At 51.8% G+C, this 19,144-nt stretch overlaps 1 protein-coding gene across 4 annotated transcripts in view; it reads left to right on the top strand.

Moving 5' to 3' along the window:
* Positions 1-12,732, top strand: part of CPXM2 (carboxypeptidase X, M14 family member 2) — a 71,407-nt gene extending 58,675 nt beyond the window's left edge. For 3 of the 4 annotated variants that reach the window (XM_032423244.1, XM_032423245.1, XM_032423246.1), the window contains 3 exons: positions 3,637-3,776; positions 5,745-5,844; positions 11,392-12,732. In XM_032423244.1, the coding sequence (XP_032279135.1) occupies positions 3,637-3,776; positions 5,745-5,844; positions 11,392-11,645 (494 nt within the window). In that variant the 3' untranslated portion in view covers positions 11,646-12,732. Of the gene's footprint in view, positions 1-3,636; positions 3,777-4,769; positions 4,920-5,744; positions 5,845-11,391 lie in introns of those variants that run through there. The other variant, XR_004301688.1, reaches the window with a different exon arrangement.
* The last annotated feature ends 6,412 nt before the right edge of the window (positions 12,733-19,144 follow it).

Genomic DNA, 19,144 nt, shown 5'->3' with positions numbered 1-19,144 from the left:
TTGAAAAACGTTCCATGTCAGCTAGACCTAGATTCACATTCCAGTTCATCCCTCAGATGCTGTATGACTCCAGGGGAGTTCCTTGACCTCTCTGAACCCCATATTTTCCATTTGCGAAATGGGCATGATGGTAACGATGAAGATGGTGAGCCCTTTGGGACTGTCGTGAGGCTCACGTGGGCGGCAGGTGTGGGGTGTTCTCTGTCTAGCTTACCAGAGAAGCATACAGCTGGGACCCGCTCCCCTGTCTGCCTTCCCCCCTCTTCCCATAGTATATGCTCACATTCACACCTCCTGCTCTTTTTCCCTAATTAACCATCACATTATTTCCCTTTGCTAGATTCAGCCTTCACGTGCTTTTCAGGTATGTGTCCGTGCTTGGGAAAAGAAAACTAAAAAAGTAGTGAACAGATTTGTTCCCGTGGCCATGTTTTAACATGTACAGAAAGCTTGCCATTTTCTTCTGGGTTCCCTACCCAGCATAGGTGTTTTATTTATTTACCATCATAGTTTTGCCCTGCACACACACAAAAAAAGGCAAATCCCTGCCAATCAAGAGAATTTTCTAATGGCCAAAAACCATTCTTGCTTTTCAGTTCTAGCCCTGAAAACCGGCAACAGCCTTAACGTGAATGATCTGTTTATTTTTCACGGCTGCTTGCAACTACCTCGGGAATAGACCCAGCTGGATTCGCCGGCGCCAGGTCAATAGTCACGTTTTGAAAAGTTGGCTGCCACATAATCACATAGGCAGCATTTGATTTTTTCCTATCAATTATATTTTCCATTATTTCAGGGACTTCTGTGGCAGAGCCATGGGGCGGCTCGAGCCTTCTTAATCATTCTTCCTCCTGGTGGTGTGAGGAAGTGTGCAGATTCCTCTCTCTGTAGATTAATGAAATGTGACTTCTAATTTCCTTCCCTCCCCTGCCACCTCCACTCCATCTTTGTGTTCGGTTCTTGCTCGCTCATTAGCAGTGACTGGCAGGCATTAGTTAATGGAGATGGGGCCGTGGAGAGCAGGCTTCAGGAAAGCTCAAAACACACATCATTTGTAGCGTGTGCGTCTCAACTCCCAGAGTGACGCCAGGCCCCTTTGGTTCCCGGGCTGCCACCCTGCGTCCTCTGCCCCATAATGAAGCGCACGTTGAACTGGTGATGGGCACCCGGGCCTTAAGGAAGGCACAGCTCCGTGCTCCACGCGGGAGCCGAGACAGTAGGATTCTAGGCCAGGAGAGCACAGAGGAACATCTTGCCCATCCCGCTGGGACGTGGGGTGTGGGGAGGGGGGTCTGTCTGGGTCACGCCGCAGTTCCTTGCCCACACGTCATGCTTTCGAAACCATTCTTCACCAAGTATTCTTGGCTCATGCCATTTGCTGCTGGGCCAGAAGTCAGCAGCAAAGGTAGCCTGGCTCAAGCTTTTCCACCCTTCTCCTGGCTTCTCAGCATTTCACCCATTCGTCTGGTACTTCTAGTGCTTTGAAGACACATGGCAGCGTGGCAGGCCCACTCCAGAGTTTCATATGTAACACTGATTTATTTCCGTTACAACAAGGCCTGAAAGGCTGGGCATAATGAGAATGTTATATGCACAGAGGCACCCAGCCCTCTCAGTTGTGTCCTGCCTGTGCTAACTAGTGGGCCTGGTGTCTGTCAGCCACGCTGTGCCCTCTTGTAATTCCATACTTCGGGTTCAAGTGGATGCGTTGACGTGGCCTTTTGAACAACCTTCTCCAGCCAGACCAAGCCCCTGTGAAGAATGTCCCATTGACGTGACAGGGTCCCACCCCTTCCATCCCGCAGCTCTCTGCCTGTCTTATCACAAACGTGGTCAAAGGCCAACCTGGTGACATGTGAGTGGTTCAAATCTGGAATCCTCCAGAGAGGGCGGCTGTATGTTTTGTACCATTTTGCCCATGACGTTAGTGATTAGGCAGCAGATTGATGTGGAATTGCTCTTGCCCCCCAAAGCCATGATTTTTAATCAGGCATTTCTCCTAAGCTGTACATCACTGAGCGTGATGGCGAGGTAGGCAAGAAGGAGGGAAGATGCATGGTGAGGACCGAGGCTGGTTGCGCAGGAGGACCTGCTCCTTCTCAGTCACCACAGAGAAACCCAGCACACCCCACTCTGCTCTCTTAGCCCTGACCCTCGGAACCCAAGGGGGGCTCGTAGAGGGGCTCCTGCAGGGCATGTGCTTCCTGCGGTCACGCACAGCGTAGCTGCACTGTGTTCTTGCTAATCACCCTGTTGCCCAGAAACAAAAACGTCAGGAAGAACTTGATGCCACCTAACATTCATTTCTTCGCTTCGCAAATATTGGGTGCTGTAGTGGGTTGAATGGTGCCCTCCCCTGAAAAAGTATATATCTGCTTCCTAATCTCTGCAACCTGTGAATGTGACCTTATTTGAAAAATGGGTCTTTGCGGTGTAATTAGGCAAGATGGGGCGTGTTCAGGGTGGTATGGCCACAGACATTGCAGGTGCAATTAAATTAAGGGTCTCAAGGTGAGGGTATCCTGGGTTACCTAGATGGGCCCTAAAATCATTGATAAATGTCCTTAAGAGAAGGCGACACAGACACAGGGGAGAAGGCCACGTGAAGACAGAGACAAAGGTCAGAGTGACGTAGCCACAAGCCAAGGGACGCTGGGGGCTACCAGAAGCTGGAAGAGACGAGAAAGTTTCCTCCCCTAGAGCCTCTGGAGGGAGCACAGCCCTGCCAACACCTCGATTTCAGACCCCCAGCCGCTAGAACTATGGGAGGATACATTTCTGTTGTTTTAAGCCCCCCAGTTTGTGGTCATTTGTAACAGCGTCCCTAGGATGCTAATGTGGAGCCTGACCCCATGCCAGGCTGGGCGTTTCACGTCCTGTTGCAATAGTGTCGGATGTTCGAGATCCCTCTGCCGTCAGGCTCAGTGGGTGAATATGCTCGTCTTGCGGCCCCCAAGCAGCCAAGCCCTGGAGATAAGAGCAAGGTGTTGGCGTCACACACACCTAGGTTCAAACCCTGACTCTGGCACTTTCCAGGCACATGGTTCTGGATACATTTCTTAGCTGTTCTCTACCTCCATTTTCTTATTCATGGAATTGTGCTGTGCTTCCTACCTCTCTGCTGAGTTTTTGGTCAGTGGATACAGAGCGCTAGGGACAGGTCCGGGCTCATGGATGGCACTCAGCGGAGGGCGGTCGGGGTAGCTCTTGGTATGAATTAGAACAGAACACTGTTCCAGAACTGTAGCTGAGAGAGAGTAACTATAGAGAGAAACTTAATCAAATGCTTAGAATCCATACTGTTAATTCATGGTAGCTTTATTCTAAAAATAGTGTGTTAAACTGAGTTTAATAAGCAGAATTTTATCTGAAAAGCACTTATTTCGGTCCTCCTTTTGTCAGAGTTGTTCCCGTGTACACCTGTCTTCCCCAGAAACCATTCTGGCTACATCTTCTCTCTCCCTCCCCAGCCCCTCCCCTCATCTTTGCTATAATTCATTTGTAGCCTACAGTAGATACTGGACACCTCCTTGTTCAAATGAGGTCTTCTGAATCCCGTTCTTGAACATTCTTGCTGTCTCCCTCCTGCCCCTTGGAGCACTGTTCGGTGACAACATTGTCCGGTTGGCTTGGCAGGTCTCAATGATTTCAGCTACCTTCACACCAACTGCTTCGAGCTGTCCATCTACGTGGGCTGTGATAAGTATCCGCACGAGAGTGAGCTGCCCGAGGAGTGGGAGAATAATCGAGAGTCCTTAATCGTGTTCATGGAGCAGGTATGGCATGAGCACACATCGGGGTGGGGGCTGGCAAAGGAATGGGGCCTATTAGGGGACTGAAAGCCTGAGACTGAGTTGAGTTAGTACTTGGGACTCCGGCTGTCATGCTGGGCCAGCCCCAAACAGTGCTAGAAGAACCACCGTCTATCTGCACTTGATTCAGCCCTGCAGAGTGAGCTGTAAAGCCTTGTCAATGGCTCACACTGGGTCATAGTGAGTGTGACCAGATGCTGCCCTGTGGGGAGGGGATGACATGTCCGAGCCAGCATGCTCAGGCCCCTTGTGCTAGTCTGCTAGGGTTGCATAAAAACATAGACACCAGGGGGGCTCAAGCAACAGAAATTACAGTTCTGGAGGCTGGACGTCCAAGATCAAAGCGTTGGCAGGTTTGTTTCATTCGGAGGAGCCTCCCTGGCTGGCAGATGGCCGTCTCCTCTCCTTGTCCTTACATAGTCTTTCCTCCATGCACACACGCTCCTGGTGCCTCTGTGGGTCCCCATTTCCTCTTATAAGGGAGGGAGTCAGATTGGGTCAGAGCCCACCCGAATGACCTCATTTTAACTTCATCACCTCTTTAAAGACATGGTCTCCAAATACAGTCACATTCTAAGGTCCCAGGAGTAAGGACTTCAGCATGGGGACTGTTGGAGGATACCATGGTGCCCACCATGGCTGTGAGGCTGAGAGGCTCTGCTGCAGGTGTGGGAGGCTCCTGGGAACAGGTCTCCTGAGCCCCTGCCAGGGTTCTGCTTGCAGTTGGTGAGGAAGCCCTGCTGGATCCACTAGGCACCTCCCCCGCCTTCCCTTCCTCTTGCTCCCAAGGACACGCCCATCCTGTAGCATCGAGTAAACCAATTCTAGTTCCGTGCTACAATGAATCCAGTAACATCCACGCCCCACTAAGGAACAGACTAACCGGAAACCAGAGGAATAAACAAAAGGAATGTTGGGCCTCAATTATGTGACTCTACTGTGACTCCCATCCATTAGGAAGTGTGGTTCTGAGGCTTGGCAGGATCGTGCACGGAGGCCGCCCCTTCCACGGGTTGTTGTAGATGAATCAGAAGACACTTTTCAGGCAATGCTCAGGCTGCCAGCTTCCTGGTACCTGCACCTCCACCTCCACTGACCTTGGCAGAGGTGAGCCCTGGCACCTAGCGTCCCAGTCTGCCCCACGAGGGTCTCTGGAGACTCTGTGCAGCCCTTGCACAGAGTGCACTTGCCTGGCACAGTGGGTGTGAACCTGTTCTTTCCTCTTGGGAAGCTATGAGCACACTCTCTGTCCACACCCTGGAATTTTGTGAGTGAAGGCTCTTTTTCATTTCATCTATGAAAAGAGAGAAGGCTCTGATCATTCTAAAGTAATCCCGTGTCACCAAGCCACCTGCTATGGATAAAATGCCCAGGCACAGTAATACATATAGTGTCATTGGAAATGATAGTATGCCACCTGTGATTGTCACATCGTTCTATGGATGGGGAAACTGAGGCACGAGGTTCAGAGTGATGTGTATCATGTGACACAGTTCATCAGCAGAAGGGCCCTATGGACGGAGTTGTAGTTTATAGGAATGCCTTTGACTCTTTTCTCTCTGACCCTTAAGTGGTTGGGTCTACGTATTAGGTCCATAGAGTTCAGAAAAGTCTAAACAAATGTGCCTAGAAAAAATTAAATTCCATTTTTACTGGGTGTGCTTGATATGAACCATCTCAGATCCTAATATTTTTTAAGCCTCTGGAATATCTGAACTCCGATGGAAGACTTCCCAGTACATGGACCCAAAGGGAACCCAGAAATTTACACACCAGATCCAGGCACAGCCAGGGAGCTTTCGAGCTAGATAAGGTGCTGAGAGGGTTCCCGGTGGCCCTGGGGTGGCGTTCGGCTTATAGCCTTCTTCACCATGTGCTTTGGGTCAAGTGCATCATGAGCTCACCCCGTTTCTTGTTGTGTTTGCTGAGCAGGTCCATCGCGGCATCAAAGGTGTGGTGAGGGACTTCCATGGGAAAGGAATTCCGAATGCCATTATCTCTGTGGAAGGCGTTAACCATGACATCCGAACAGGTAACCACGAGCATAGACGAACTGTCTCTCGGTAGGGAATGTCTGTTTTCTCGAAGCGTTTTGCTTGGGTTAAAATCACATGTCAAGTGCCGGAAACTTCTTATGGAGAGCTGAATTCTTGTCTCCTTCCTCGGACACCCCATGCAGACCCTGGAAAGCATGGTTTTCAGCCTGTGCTTTCTGCTTTTTCCCTTATTCAGGTGAAAACTAGAGGTGCAGGGAGGTAAAAGGACCCACTGGTGGTTTAAGGGGCAGGTGGGGCCCGGGTTCGGGTGTTGGACTCCCAGCCCCGGCATGGCCCTGCTCACTCAGGGCTTCCCCGCTGCTGGGAAACCCGTGTAGTTTTCCCTTGTGCCCAGGACCATTGTCACCCAGGATGGTACTCGGTGCACCCAGAGCCAGGTAAGGAAACAGTGACCTTGACTGTGACAGGGAACGTGTGCAACATGATGCAGTGACAGGTGCGCGGGGGAGAGAATTGGCTAGAAGCCTAAAGCAGGTTGTCTGCAGGGGTTCTGGTGGTGATGGTGTGTACGGGGGCCTGCTGACACCCACGCACTGGGGTTTTCGGCCGCAGGGAGACTGCGGAGCGCGGTGTCATCACCGTGGGCAGATGGCTTTGCGTTGGTGTCAGCTGCAGTGGGCGGGGGGCATTGGGTCCTGTGTTGGTTTCTAGTGCGTGTCGTGAAGATGGCCACAGACTTACAAGATCAGAAATGTATTCTCTCACAGTTAGGGAGGCCGGAGGTATGAAATCCTGGTGTCGGCAGGGCGGTGCTCCCTCCGGAGCCCTCGGGGAGGACCGTTCCTTGGCTCTTGCAGCTTCCTTGGCCACGTCACTCCACTTCTTGCCTCCATCTCTGTGGCCTCCTCCTCTGCCTCCTCCTCTCTGCCTCTTATAAGGACACCTGTCATTGGATTTAGGGCCCCCCCGGGTCATACAGGATGATTTCATCTGGAGATCCTTAATTGTATCTGCAAAGATCCTTTTCCCAAATAAGGTCACATTTAGAGGGTCTGGGTAGTAGGATGTGGGCTTCTGGAGACCATCATTCAACCTACTCCAGGTCCCACCCGGGCACCGAGCACAGACTCAGCAGCAGGAGAAGGGAAATCATGATTGCCACGAGAAAGACCTGTTCAGCCCTCGGACACACTAAAACAACTGGGAGAAACAGGATTTGAGGCTGACTCGGCAGGTGTTTAATGCGGTCTGACCTTGACCTGTTGGTTCAAGAGCTTACACTGGACGGGGCAGCCAGCCGGCCCGGGACTGAGAGGGTTCTCAGGATGTGTGACTGTCAGATTTAAAACAAGGGCAATCCCAGGGAAACTGGGCCAAGTCCGTCTTGCTCCTGTGCTCCCCATGTGTTCTCACTTGTATGGCTTGTGATGGCTGGAATGATCTACAAGGTGCGGATGAGGAACAGAGGCTCAGCCTTGGTTCTGCCCCACCCCCACCCCCAGTCTAACAGCACACAGATGCAGAATCTATGCCCGCTCAGCACCTCCTCGGCTGCTGGCTGGTCTCAGCCCCGGCCCCTGTCGGGGTCACTGTGGTACCCCCCAAAGCCATACGGGATTGGGCTACCGGTTACCTCCCAAACCTCTTCTTCTGGGGTGACCAGCTCTCTTGGTTTGCCCAGGACTGTCCCCATTTAAAACTGAAAATCATGAGTCCCAGTTTTGGTCAAACAGGAATAATTGCTCCCCTGTGCTTTCTGCCCCCTCCGACAGCCCTCCAGGCTCCTTCCTGGAGGGTTGAGGCCACACGTCGGGGTCCTCGCTCTAGCACCTCATGCCGCCTGACTCCTTTCCTTGAGAATCCCTTGGTTCCTTCCTTGTCCTTTTCAGGTCTTTGTTCAGCTGTCACTCTGTCAACAAAGCCAACCACAGTGACCACCTTTTCTAACATTACACACCTGCCCCTACCATCTGTGATTCTTCCCGGCCTCCTGCCTTCTCCTCCCATAGCGCTTCCACACCTGACATCTGACTACCGTCCTTCTGGTGTCTCTGCCCCTCCCTCGCTGACTTCTAGACCTGGGGTCCTTGACCCTTTTGTGCCTCAATTCAGTACAAGCACACTGCCTGGCATTCAGTAGGTGCTTAATATTTATTGAATGAATGAATGCGTTCGAATGAATGAATGGACCCGACATGATGTTTCTGGTAGTGCAGAGGGGCTGAGCTGGGATTTGAGCCAGGGGCTAGGGACTGCGAATGCGGTGCCCCTGCCCTTGCCCCCATGCTGTCCCTCCTGAGGGGACAGGAGCCTCTTCTCTGGATTGTTCACAGGCATTAACAGACCCAGTCCTTCAAACAAGTGATCCCAACTGACCTTCAAGGAAACGGAGCCTCTGGGACCGTAGGAGGGGGTAGGCTGGGCTTCACACGTCGCCCACGTGTTCTTCAGCGCCAGGCTGACATGACTGCCTGCCGACGTGCCCAGTACAGGAGGCCAGGGATTGTTTAAATGGGTGAATTGTAGCTGACATGCCACAAAATAGTAGACCGCTGTGTAATGCCATGACGCGCCTCGAATTTTCTGAACCTGCCTACTGTTTGTCCTTGAGGACCTCACAGCCGCTACCCGTGAGCTTTCCCGCCGTGCAGCAAGGCGTTCGGGACATAGCCGCCCTTCACCGGCGTCCGCGGGGCCGTGCGTTCGTTCCCGGACTCATCCGTCCGTTCGTCCGTTCGTTTGTTCACAGGTTCTGAACGCGGGGTGCTGGTGATCGTTACGAATTGAGGGGGGCTGCTGTATCTGGCTCCGCATAGGACTTGTATTTTAAGCATTGCTACCAAGCTCCTGTAAAAGAAAGATTCACAAAAGAACCTGGAACGTTCTTGGGACTATTAGTGCTTGGTATGCCATGTGAGAAAACAGGAGGGTTCTAAGCGGGGTGGGAGAGAAAGAGCCCCCCGAGCCCCACAAGCCAGAAGAGAGCGCTGTGCCCAGTGAGCTTGGAACCTCAAGGCCCTGTGATCACCAAAGTGGTTTGGATGAGCCGATGGGAGCTGCCTCCCCCTCTCCTTTATTTCCCCCTAAAATAATGTCCCAGTGTATTCTCCCGATAGATGAACTCTGTACTTTACATATGGTTCCTTATCGTATTTATTTCAGCGTCTTTCAGTGTTCAACATACGCTCTGAGTTTGCCTTGATCTCTCTCCAAGGCTTCTGTGATCTGACAAGTTTTCTTTCAGGAGGGATTTTGCATAAAATCAACAGGGGAATTGAAATCCAAGGAGAGAGAAGCTAGTCAGAGTACTTTCTAAATGCATGCAAATATGTTGGCCAAGCACCTGGCTCAGAATGCCCCATGACCGTCCTCTGTCTGGTGGACACTAACCTGACCTGCTACCGAGTGGACATTTGTGAGCATCTGGGCTGTCCCTCTGTCCACCGTGCTGAGCGACACCAGCTGTGTACCCACCCCCAACCCCATAGCTCGACAGAACATTCACCCTTGGACACAGACCTGGTCACCCTGTGGGATAGTAACCTACCATGCTGACCCCTGAATTTTATGAGGTGGATGATTCTAGACTTTACTGGTGGTCGGGGGAAGAAACTGAGATTACAAGAGCCTTGGGGAGAAGTGTGGGGAAAGCCTAACCAAGAACTTTTGGGGGAGAGGGTGCATTGCCAGGTAGAGGAGAGCATCCATGTTTCAGAAGTGGAAACTTGTTGATTCCAGAGCGGACACCCCTCATTCTGATTCTGTGAACCTAAACAAATTCCTGATAGTTGCATTCATTCTTTGAACATATCTTACGAAGAACATCCTGTGTGTTGGCCTAGAGCTACTGTGGTAAAGGAGACAAATATGGCCACTCACCTCAGGGAGTAGACATTCTAGCGGGGGAGGTCTACAAACAGTTATAAAGGAAACCTTTAAAGTTAATTGCAGACTATGGTGAGAGCCCAGGAAGAAAGACTTGGGATAATCTATAGGAACCCGGGGGAAAGCAAAGGAAGTTTCCCTCTCTGAAGGGTGAATTGCATCGTGAGGCTCAGGCCAGCTGACTGCATGACCAAGAATTCTCCACGGCTCTTGCCCGCTGCCAAGCATGAGGTGGCATTTTATTTCGTTGAGAAGCTTGCATTTTTTTCCTAAGGAAGATGCAGGGCGCAGCCCCGAGGAACTGGGGAGCAAGCCGCCTGCGCTGGGTGGACCCCGACTCCCCCCACTGAGGCCTGTTGCCAGTGAGCGGGCCATATGTACGTGTGGCAGACAGCTGCCTACGGAGTTCATTTTTCACAACACGTTCTCGGGAGCTCACTTACTTGCGTGGGGGTGTCTCCGCTGAATAAAGATGGTAACTTCGACCTGATGCTTCAGAGTGTCCTACGTGAGTTTGGGGGAGATAGACAGTCGCACACACACACACGGCGCTGCTCCCGTCCCTTCGAAGACTTCAGGGCTTGTGGTCGACAAGGGAGCCCGGCCCGGGGCCTCCTTACCCCTCTCCTTTTTCTTCCGGCACCAAAGCCTCGGAATGGGTGGGACACCCAGGTTGCCGTGAGAGAGAGAGCCGAGCCTGGCGCTGGGGGGCCTGCTGGTGACTGGCCGTGTGACCTCGTGCTGGACATCACGCCTCCCTGGGCATCAGATTACTCACGTGGAAAGGGGACTCGTCATGCAACCTGCCTCAGAAGTTTGCTTGCAGATTCAGCGGATCAGTGCCTGCCTCGACCTTCTGGGCGCCACGTCCTCCACGGGTGGGTGGGGGAGGTCACTGGTGACCCCTTCTTCGCCTCAAAGCCTCTTTTCAGGTCACGGGTCTAAGTGTCCTCAGCCTGTTGTAGGCTCCTGGGAGGAGAACGTTGGCCTGGAAGCCCTCTCTGCAACAGAGGTGGAGTCCAGAGCTAGGGGTGGACCCGGGGCCCCGACGTGTTATTGGGTGACTGAGCAACCGTGTCGCGGGGGAGGGGGGAGCTCCGCTTCGCAGCACCGCTGTCTCGGCTCCTACAGCTTCACGTTTCTCTTGCTGCCCCCGCCCCCTGGGCCGGGGAATGCAGGTACCAGGCATCCTCGCAGATCATTTGGCCCTGGTCCCCTGGAGTCTTTTATTTCTCTTTTCAGAAGTGAAGAGCCCCACCTCTTAAAAGAATTACTCTTCTGTATTTATCGCCAGGCTAAGGGAGACCAGGAAGCCAGGCGCTGATGGCTTTTCAAGATGGCATTTTGTGGTGAGGGCATAGCATTTGGAAGCTCAGGCTCATAATGAACGGCGTGTATTGTCACAGAGGAGAGAGTGTGAGTGATCATTTCTCCATCTTCACTCATGTGTATGAACACTGTGGGGAGCCTACACCCCAGCCCTCTGCCTGTTAAAACCATTAAGGTGGCTTCCAAAGAGGAAAATAAGAATTTGCAAAAAAAAAAAAAAAAAAAAAATTGCCCCTGCAGAGGCTCGAATTCCACGAGGCCAGCCTCTGAGTCTCTCTCTGGCTGGGACACCGGTTCTGGAATAGCAGGGCTGGTGGTATCTGCCTTAGAAGAGAAGTGCTCTGAATTCACCTGCTTTCTCTTCACAGCCAGCGATGGGGATTACTGGCGCCTCCTGAACCCCGGAGAGTATGTGGTCACAGTCAAAGCCGAAGGGTTCACCTCATCCACCAAGAACTGCATGGTCGGCTATGACATGGGGGCCACGCAGTGTGACTTCACACTCAGCAAAACCAACCTGGCCAGGATCCGGGAGATCATGGAAAAGTTCGGGAAACAGCCCATCAGCCTGCCAGCCAGGCGGCTGAAGCTGCGGGGGCGGAAGAGACGACAGCGCGGGTGACCTCCCAACACTTGAGACCTGTCCCGGACCCCTGCAAATTAAACCACCCCCAGTTGTAGCTCCATAGAGGACTCGCTCCCTATTGTTTTCTCTGTAATTCACGAAGGCCTGGGAGAATGTGTGTATTGAAAGCCTGGGCCCGAGGGGAGAGCTGAAAGCTTAGGATATTTGTTGTTGTCTTTGTCCCATTTATCCAAATAACTCAGATCAGCAGAGAAAGGCTGGTAGGAGTGAGAATTCAGCAACTCAACCTGAGAATTAGAGACAGAGAGGGGGCTTGCCAGCTCAGGGTCTCCTGGCTGCACCGGAAGGGAAGCCGGTGCTCCCCTCCCCCAACTTGCTTGTGTGACAGCAAGAGGTCCTCATGCATTTGCATTTTGCATGGCTCCAGTTGCAGCACTCCTGGGGCCCTGCGGTGCCAGAAGTTACCATCTGAGATGCTCACGGGCATTCTGACAGAATCCACCCTCTCTGGCCCCGGGACATTCCAAGCTGCCACAGATTAATTCCATGCTCTGTCGACAACAGAGCCATTACCAAGTGAGCATCTGTGAGCCTCTTGAATCCATATAGTCCCCCTTTCCACAAAGGACTGTATTTATAAAAGGAGAAAAATGCTGAACTAGTTCACCAGTGATTGGTGGGCAGCCGGAGTGCAGGGTCCACAGAGAACCCCCAGGCTCCCTGCTGGTCCAGCAGCCCCGGGTGCCGCCTGGACAGGGATAAGCAGAAGAAGGCGCCCTTCCCAAGGGAGTTGATCACTCAGCCTGGCTCCCCTCTTTGACCTGCAGGACTCGAGAAGGGCCGGATGGAGGCTGACTTGCAACCCTCTCTCTGCTCAAGATGTTCCTCCTTTCATAGAAATGAGCGCTCATAAGTTGGCCTAACATCACCAAGGGAGTTATTTTTGATGTGTGGGATGCCAGGCCTTCCACTTATGCCAAATGTGATGAAAAGCTCTTAGAATTATCTGTGGAATATTGGTTTGGGAGGGGAGATAACAAGAAAACACTTTGTCTTCTTTGTATGAATGTTGCTGCCTCACTGACCTGGGGAGAGTGGGAAGAATAAAGCAAGCTGATGGTGAGATCCTTCCAGCGTGTGGTTTTCCTGGGCAGACTCGCCACCACCCAAATGCCATGCCCCACTGCCTCTCCCTGAGGTCAGTCCCTCCAGAGGCGGTGCCGGCTTGGGGAGGGGTACCCTGTGCCCCCCACCAAGCTTGGTACTGCTGCTGACAGCTGTGCGTCTCCTGCCTCCTTCCCAGGGGAGCCACGTGCCTGGGTAAAATCATCCTGATGCTGGGCATCCACTGGTGACGGCTGGGGATGCCAGCGAGCATCTTTCCAGAAAAGATCCTTATGCAGCTTTCCGACCGTCTACCCCAGAGATGGCAAACTTGCCTTATAAAGGATCAGGTAGTAAAGATTGCAGGCTTTGCGGCCAGTTTCGGTCACAGGTACCCAGCTCGGCTGTGGTAGCTCAGAAGCAGACAGGCACGTAATACACCAAAGAGCAGGCGTGGCTGTGTTTCAATAAAACTTTATTTACAAAAACATGTGATAGTTGGATTTGAACCCCCAGGCTGGGGCACAGCTCGCTGACCCCCATTCCAAATCAGCACTATGCAATAGAACTTTCCATGGCAATGGAAATGTTCTGTTCCGTGCGATCTAACGCAGTAGCCCCTGGCCGCATGTGGCTAGTGAGTGCCGGAAACGTGGCTCGTGCAACTGGGGGCCAGAATTGCTGGTGTTATATAACTTCCATTCATTTAAATTTCACTTGTAATAGCCATATTAGCCCGTGCGGCTCCCCATGCAGCCCACGGTAGGAAGAACTGACCTGGCATCATCAGATGGGTGTATGAAGAAAGCCCTTGCAGGGGTGAACTGGCACTACATTCAGAAGGGCGGTAGCCGTTCCAAGTGCCTCAGCAGACCGCCTTTGTCAGGGCCCCGCACTTGGTGCCAGAGTGGCTCAGTCTTATCGCTGGTGACTAGCGCTGTCCCCTTCGGGCGACATGCTCTGCCGTCTGCAGGCCCACCATCGGCCCTGGCCCACTGGCCGGCATCCCGGGCTTGCAGGCCAGGGCTGTGGGCTCTGGGCCTGTGTGTGGCCTTGGACCCGGCAGCCTCTCTACTCTCCCATCTCTTCCTGCAAAGTAAAGCCAGGCTGGCTGTGGTGTCCCCTGATTTCTGGGGGAGAACGGACACTGGATTCCTCACGCCCTGTTCTGTTGGAGCTGTTTCTCCACTCGGCCCCTTCAGTGGGCACCCTGGCACCTCCATACTAGCTGCCCCTCTCCAGGCCTTCAAGCCCCGAACACCTTTCCCGACCTAGCTCCTGGAGCTTCTCTGCTATGCAACTTCCACCTGCTTTCAGCCAGAATTCCCCCTCCTGGATCTTGCCCACAGGCTCGGTGTGGGCCTCCTCAGGTCTCTCCCCAGATGGAAAACCCTTCTGCTTTTCTCTCGAGACCCGTCTTGAAATGCTGCCTCCTACAGGAAGCCTTCCGCCCTCTCCTGACCTGGACATGTTTGAACAGGTCTGCAGAGCCCTCAGGGCCTCAGAGGGACAGTTCCCCATCCCTTTCCACTGGAACTTTTATTGCTTCTGGTTCTCTCTGCCTTTGGACTGGAAGCTCCCCAAGGGCCAGAACGATGCCCCCTGAGTACCTGCTCCCCCAGGGCTGGCTTGGCTCCGTCCTCACAGCAGGTGCTCCACAAACACGTATAGAATCGAACTGGCCTTGTGCCTTGTGGTGCTTTTCTTTTAGGATTCCCTTATAAGGTAAGAAAATGTGACTTCAGAAATTGAAAATGCGCCACTTGAATTTCGTGTCTTTATCTCGTCAGTGAAGTCTGGTATTTGGCTGAGCACAACGACATGTCTAAAAAATGTATAGGCTTTGCTTTCTATCTGGATGTTTTCCGACAGCATAAAATCAACACAAAACCTCTGTTTCTGGCAGAGAATCCTGCGTCTGTTTATCCCTGTCCTCCTACTCAAGGCTGAGGAAGCTGCAGCAACACCGCTCTTTTTAACGCGAGCTGTGTTTTGTGTTGAAGGGCACTTAAGGAGCTGCCCCAAATCTTCCTCAGCCATCACCACTCATTTTCTGTGACTGCAACAGGAAACCTCAGGATTTCTTCAGTCTTTGTGTCACAAAGACCTTAGGAACCACTTTAGAACGACATCACGCTATTAACGTATGAACTAGCCCCATGGTAGCAAGGATGCTGTATTGACGTGGGGTCTTAGGTGGCCGGGCCAGAAGAGTGTCTCAAGTGTGCAGGTTCTGAATTGGCTCTAGTGGTCACCCCCCTGCCTGGAGGAGCTCAAATTTCCATGCCTCTCTGTTGGCATCCTTCTACCAGTGGTTGGTGTAGCTGCCACCCGCAAAACCACACTCAGCAGGACTGGCCAGAAAGCTGCAGAGCCTGGTTCCCCACGACCTGATTCTGCAGCACCAGGACAACCTCTCCTGAGGCCGTGGGAGCTCTTCCTCCTGCCTGTCTATCCCCTGCCACCGAATCACAGCCCCAACCTCCCAGCCAAGGCACAAGGAGTCCAGGGAAACCTTGACAAAAGGAACAAGGGGACAAACATATGGGCCACAGAGGAGAATGACAGGTCTTTAGAGCTGAGGGATGCCTCGAGATGAATGTGTCCAAGGGCAGCAACCAGGTCTCCTCTTGTAAGCCAACTCTTGATTTATCGGCAGTAGTTGCTTGGAGCTCTGTGTTAAGAAGGATTCTGAGGCAGAGTCCTGGCTCAGTGGGATCAAATGGTGTAGTTTCTCTGGGTCCCCAAACTAGTTCCAGTCCTCCTGGGATTAGAGGGAGGACAACTAAGGCCCGGGGAGAGGCCTCCCATGTCCGGAGCTGTGTTTCAGCCTATGGCAGAGGCAGGACTCAGGGCAATGCTCCTTTCTGTGTCCTAGGAGAAAACTCTAATTCGGCCCCAGAGCAGCCTGCCCCAGGGCTGTGCCTCTTGGCTGACTTTCTTAGGAGCAGATCAAGCTCCCGGACAGTGATGGAAGCCTTGGGGGCCGCAGGTGCTTTTCAGAAATCAGAGGACAAAAGATCGGAACCCTTGTTTGATTAGCTTCCCCGGGAGACTGTGACCAAGGAGCTCAGGACATGTGTGCTAAGGCCCTGAGTGTGCCCACGGGCCTGCTTCTGCAGGCTTTTTTACCTCATAGCTCCCTGTCCACTTCAGATGACTTAACAGCGAGGCGATGGCCCGACTCCCCGGCCCCATTTTGGTTTTGGGTCGGAGACGTGCATCAGGGTGCTTCCATGTCCTTGGCAGCCTGGCCAGGGTTCTGAGCAGTGGGAGGCCAGCACCACGCCGATGTTTCTGGTTATGTCTCACGAGAGCAAACCCTACAGAGGAAGGGGACAGGGACTCCACTCACACTCATGAGTGCTGCCGTGAATGGGCTCTGTCCATGCCTCATCCGTTTGTCGCCACTGCAAGAGGGCCTCTTAGAGCCTCCTCCAGGCTGTGTGTGGAGCCAGGCTGAGGGTGACACTGAGCTGAGCTGAGCCATCCATCCGCCACCAGTCGTCAGCTCTGCCTGACTCGGCTCCAGGCTGTTACAGAGCAAAGGTGTTGCAAGAGCTTCATCTCTGGAGTCAAGAAGGCTGAGTTGTAGTCCCAGCCCTGCATCTTACTCCCTGCACAGTCTTATCACCTCTGAGTCTCGGTCTTCTCATCTGCAGAGTGGGTGTAAGTGCAGGGCTGCACACACATCTGGGGCGAGGATCCCCGCTGTGAGCATTTAGGCCGGCAGCTGGCACACCGCCAGCACCAAGATGCGGAGAAGAGACCAAATGTTTATCTTCGGGTACTGGGTTCCCAGCACGAGCAATACCACTTTTCATCCCCACAGCTGCATTAGAGGTAAATATTATTTATTTTTCAAAGGAGGAAGCTGAGGCCTAGGGCATGCCTAGATACGTGTAGCCAGATCATCTACTTTGATTTGTTTAAGTTAATCACTCTGATGGAGCTTACCCTCTGATCTACTCCTTAATCTGCTCTTGAGACCTGCAGCAGCTGAACGGTGAGGAAGGAAGAGGGGAGCCGAGGAGACGGACGACCACAGAGCTACAGAAGAGATCTGCTGAACGTGTGGAGCACTTACGCTCTTACTCTCAGCCTCCCCAGATGGGCCGGGGGTCGTAGCAAACGCCTCTGTCCTCTGGATGTCAACCCCTCCAGCTCCGGCAAGTCCAGAGCCTCTAGGACGTCAGGATCCGGCTCTGCATCTCTGCTGGTTCATACGGAACACACTGCACAGGGTCTGGGGGATTCGCTGGGGCAAGAAGAGGAAGGAGAGGAAATTTCCATGGCACCCGTTGGCCTGTGGAGGAAGGAAAGGGCCCACCAATCACTCAGCTCCTGGGGGGCAGTGGGAGCCAGAGGGGAGGGACAGAGCTTTGGGATTGAATGGACTTAAGTCTGTCCCAGGGCCGCCTCTTACCATCTGAGTGACGTTGAACAAGTAGCCTCATCTCTAAGATGGGCTCAGTAATCCCTGCCTCGCAGGGTTGTTGGGGAGATTCAGTCAATACTAATAAATTTACAGTGCTTGGAACTTCAGCACTGAAAAGATCTAGAAATAAAAGCGGGCAATCTTTAGAGAAAAGTACATCCACTTCTGAAAACAGTCTGGCAGTTTCTCAAAATGTTCAACATGCAGTTACCACATGATCTGGCCATTCCACGCCTAGGTCCACAACCAAGAGAAGTGAACACTTAGGTCCACAAGGAACTGGTCCGGGAATGTTCACAGCAGCTAAAAGGTGAAGACAATCCAGATGGCCATCTACTTACCAATGTGTAAATGAAACATAACAGATCCACAAAATGGAATATTATTCAGCCAGAAAAAGGACCGAGGACGTTACAACATGGATGAACTTGGAAAACATGGCGCTAAGTGAAAAAAGCTGGTCACAAAAGACCACATGCTGTGTGATTCTGTTTATGCAAACTGTCCAGAGGAGGCAAATCCACAGACACAGACCGTGGTTGCCCAGGACTGGGAGGATCAGGAGACGGGGGGGTAGTAGCTAAAGCGTATGGGGGGGGTGATGAAATGTTCTAAAACAGATTGTGCACAACTCTGAACAACCACTGAGCTGTATACTTTAAATGAGTGAATTGTCCACTATAGATTATATCTCATTAAAGCTCTTTTTTCAAAAAACATGGCCATACCAAATCAATAAGCATCATTTTCAAATATGACATTCTAGGCAAGACCTTCATTACATAACCAACTTTTCCAATTATATCCTAGTAACAAGGAGGACAGTTCCTATCGAACCTCTATAAATAACTACACAGGCACACAAAGTCAGGGGACTCAGTTGGAATTTCTGAATTCAGGTATTAAAAACCAAACCAGATAAAAATTCCAAGTTTGTCCTTCATTAGCGCCTTCCTGTTCTGGAATCCATTGACGCTTTACTTGAGGACACCCATCAGGGCTCTTCAAGGAAAGACTAGCTTAATAATGCCAACAGGTTATTAACATGCAACGCATTCTCTGTTCTCTTCAAATGTATCCGTAAATAAGCATTTAAAAAATTCTCAGTTTCAAGGGGAACCCTCCTACACTGTTGGTGGGAATGCAAGCTGGTGCAGCCACTCTGGAAAACACTATGGAGGTTCTTCAAAAAGTTGAAAATAGAGCTACCATACGATCCAGCAACTGCACTACTGGGTATTTACCCCAAAGATACAAATGTAGGGATCCGAAGGGGTACATGCACCCCGATGTTTATAGCAGCAATGTCCACAATAGCCAAACTGTGGAAAGAGCCAAGATGTCTGACGACAGATGAATGGATAAAGAAGATGTGGTATATATATACAATGGAGTATTACGCAGCCATCCAAAGGAATGAAATCTTGCCATTTGCAACGACGTGGATAGAACTGGAGAGTGTTATGCTGAGTGAAATAAGTCAATCAGAGAAAGACATGTATCATATGACCTCACTGATATGAGGAATTCTTAATCTCAGGAAACAAACAGGGTTGCTGGAGTGGTGGGGGGTGGGAGGGATGGGGCAGCTGGGTGATAGACACTGGGGAGGGTATGTGCTATGGTGAGCACTGTGAATTGTGTAAGACTGTTGAATCACAGATCTGTACCTCTGAAACAAATAATACATTATATGTTAAAAAAAAAAAAAGAAGAAGAAGAAGAAGATAGCAGGAGGGGAAGAATGAAGTGGGGAAAATCGGAGGGGGAGATGAACCATGAGAGATGATGGACTCTGAAAAACAAACTGAGGGTTCTAGAGGGGAGGGGGGTGGGGGGATGGGTTAGCCTGGTGATGGGTATTAAGGAGGGCACGTTCTGCATGGAGCACTGGGTGTTATGCACAAACAATGAATCATGGAACACTACATCAAAAACTAATGATGTAATGTATGGTGATTAACATAATAATAAAAAAATAAATTAAAAAAAT

The sequence above is a fragment of the Phoca vitulina genome, unplaced genomic scaffold, assembly GCF_004348235.1.
Source record: "Phoca vitulina isolate PV1807 unplaced genomic scaffold, GSC_HSeal_1.0 scaffold28, whole genome shotgun sequence".
Taxonomy (NCBI): domain Eukaryota; kingdom Metazoa; phylum Chordata; class Mammalia; order Carnivora; family Phocidae; genus Phoca; species Phoca vitulina.
Note: the sequence above shows the minus strand (reverse complement) of the source record. Positions and strands in the feature narration are given on the sequence as shown.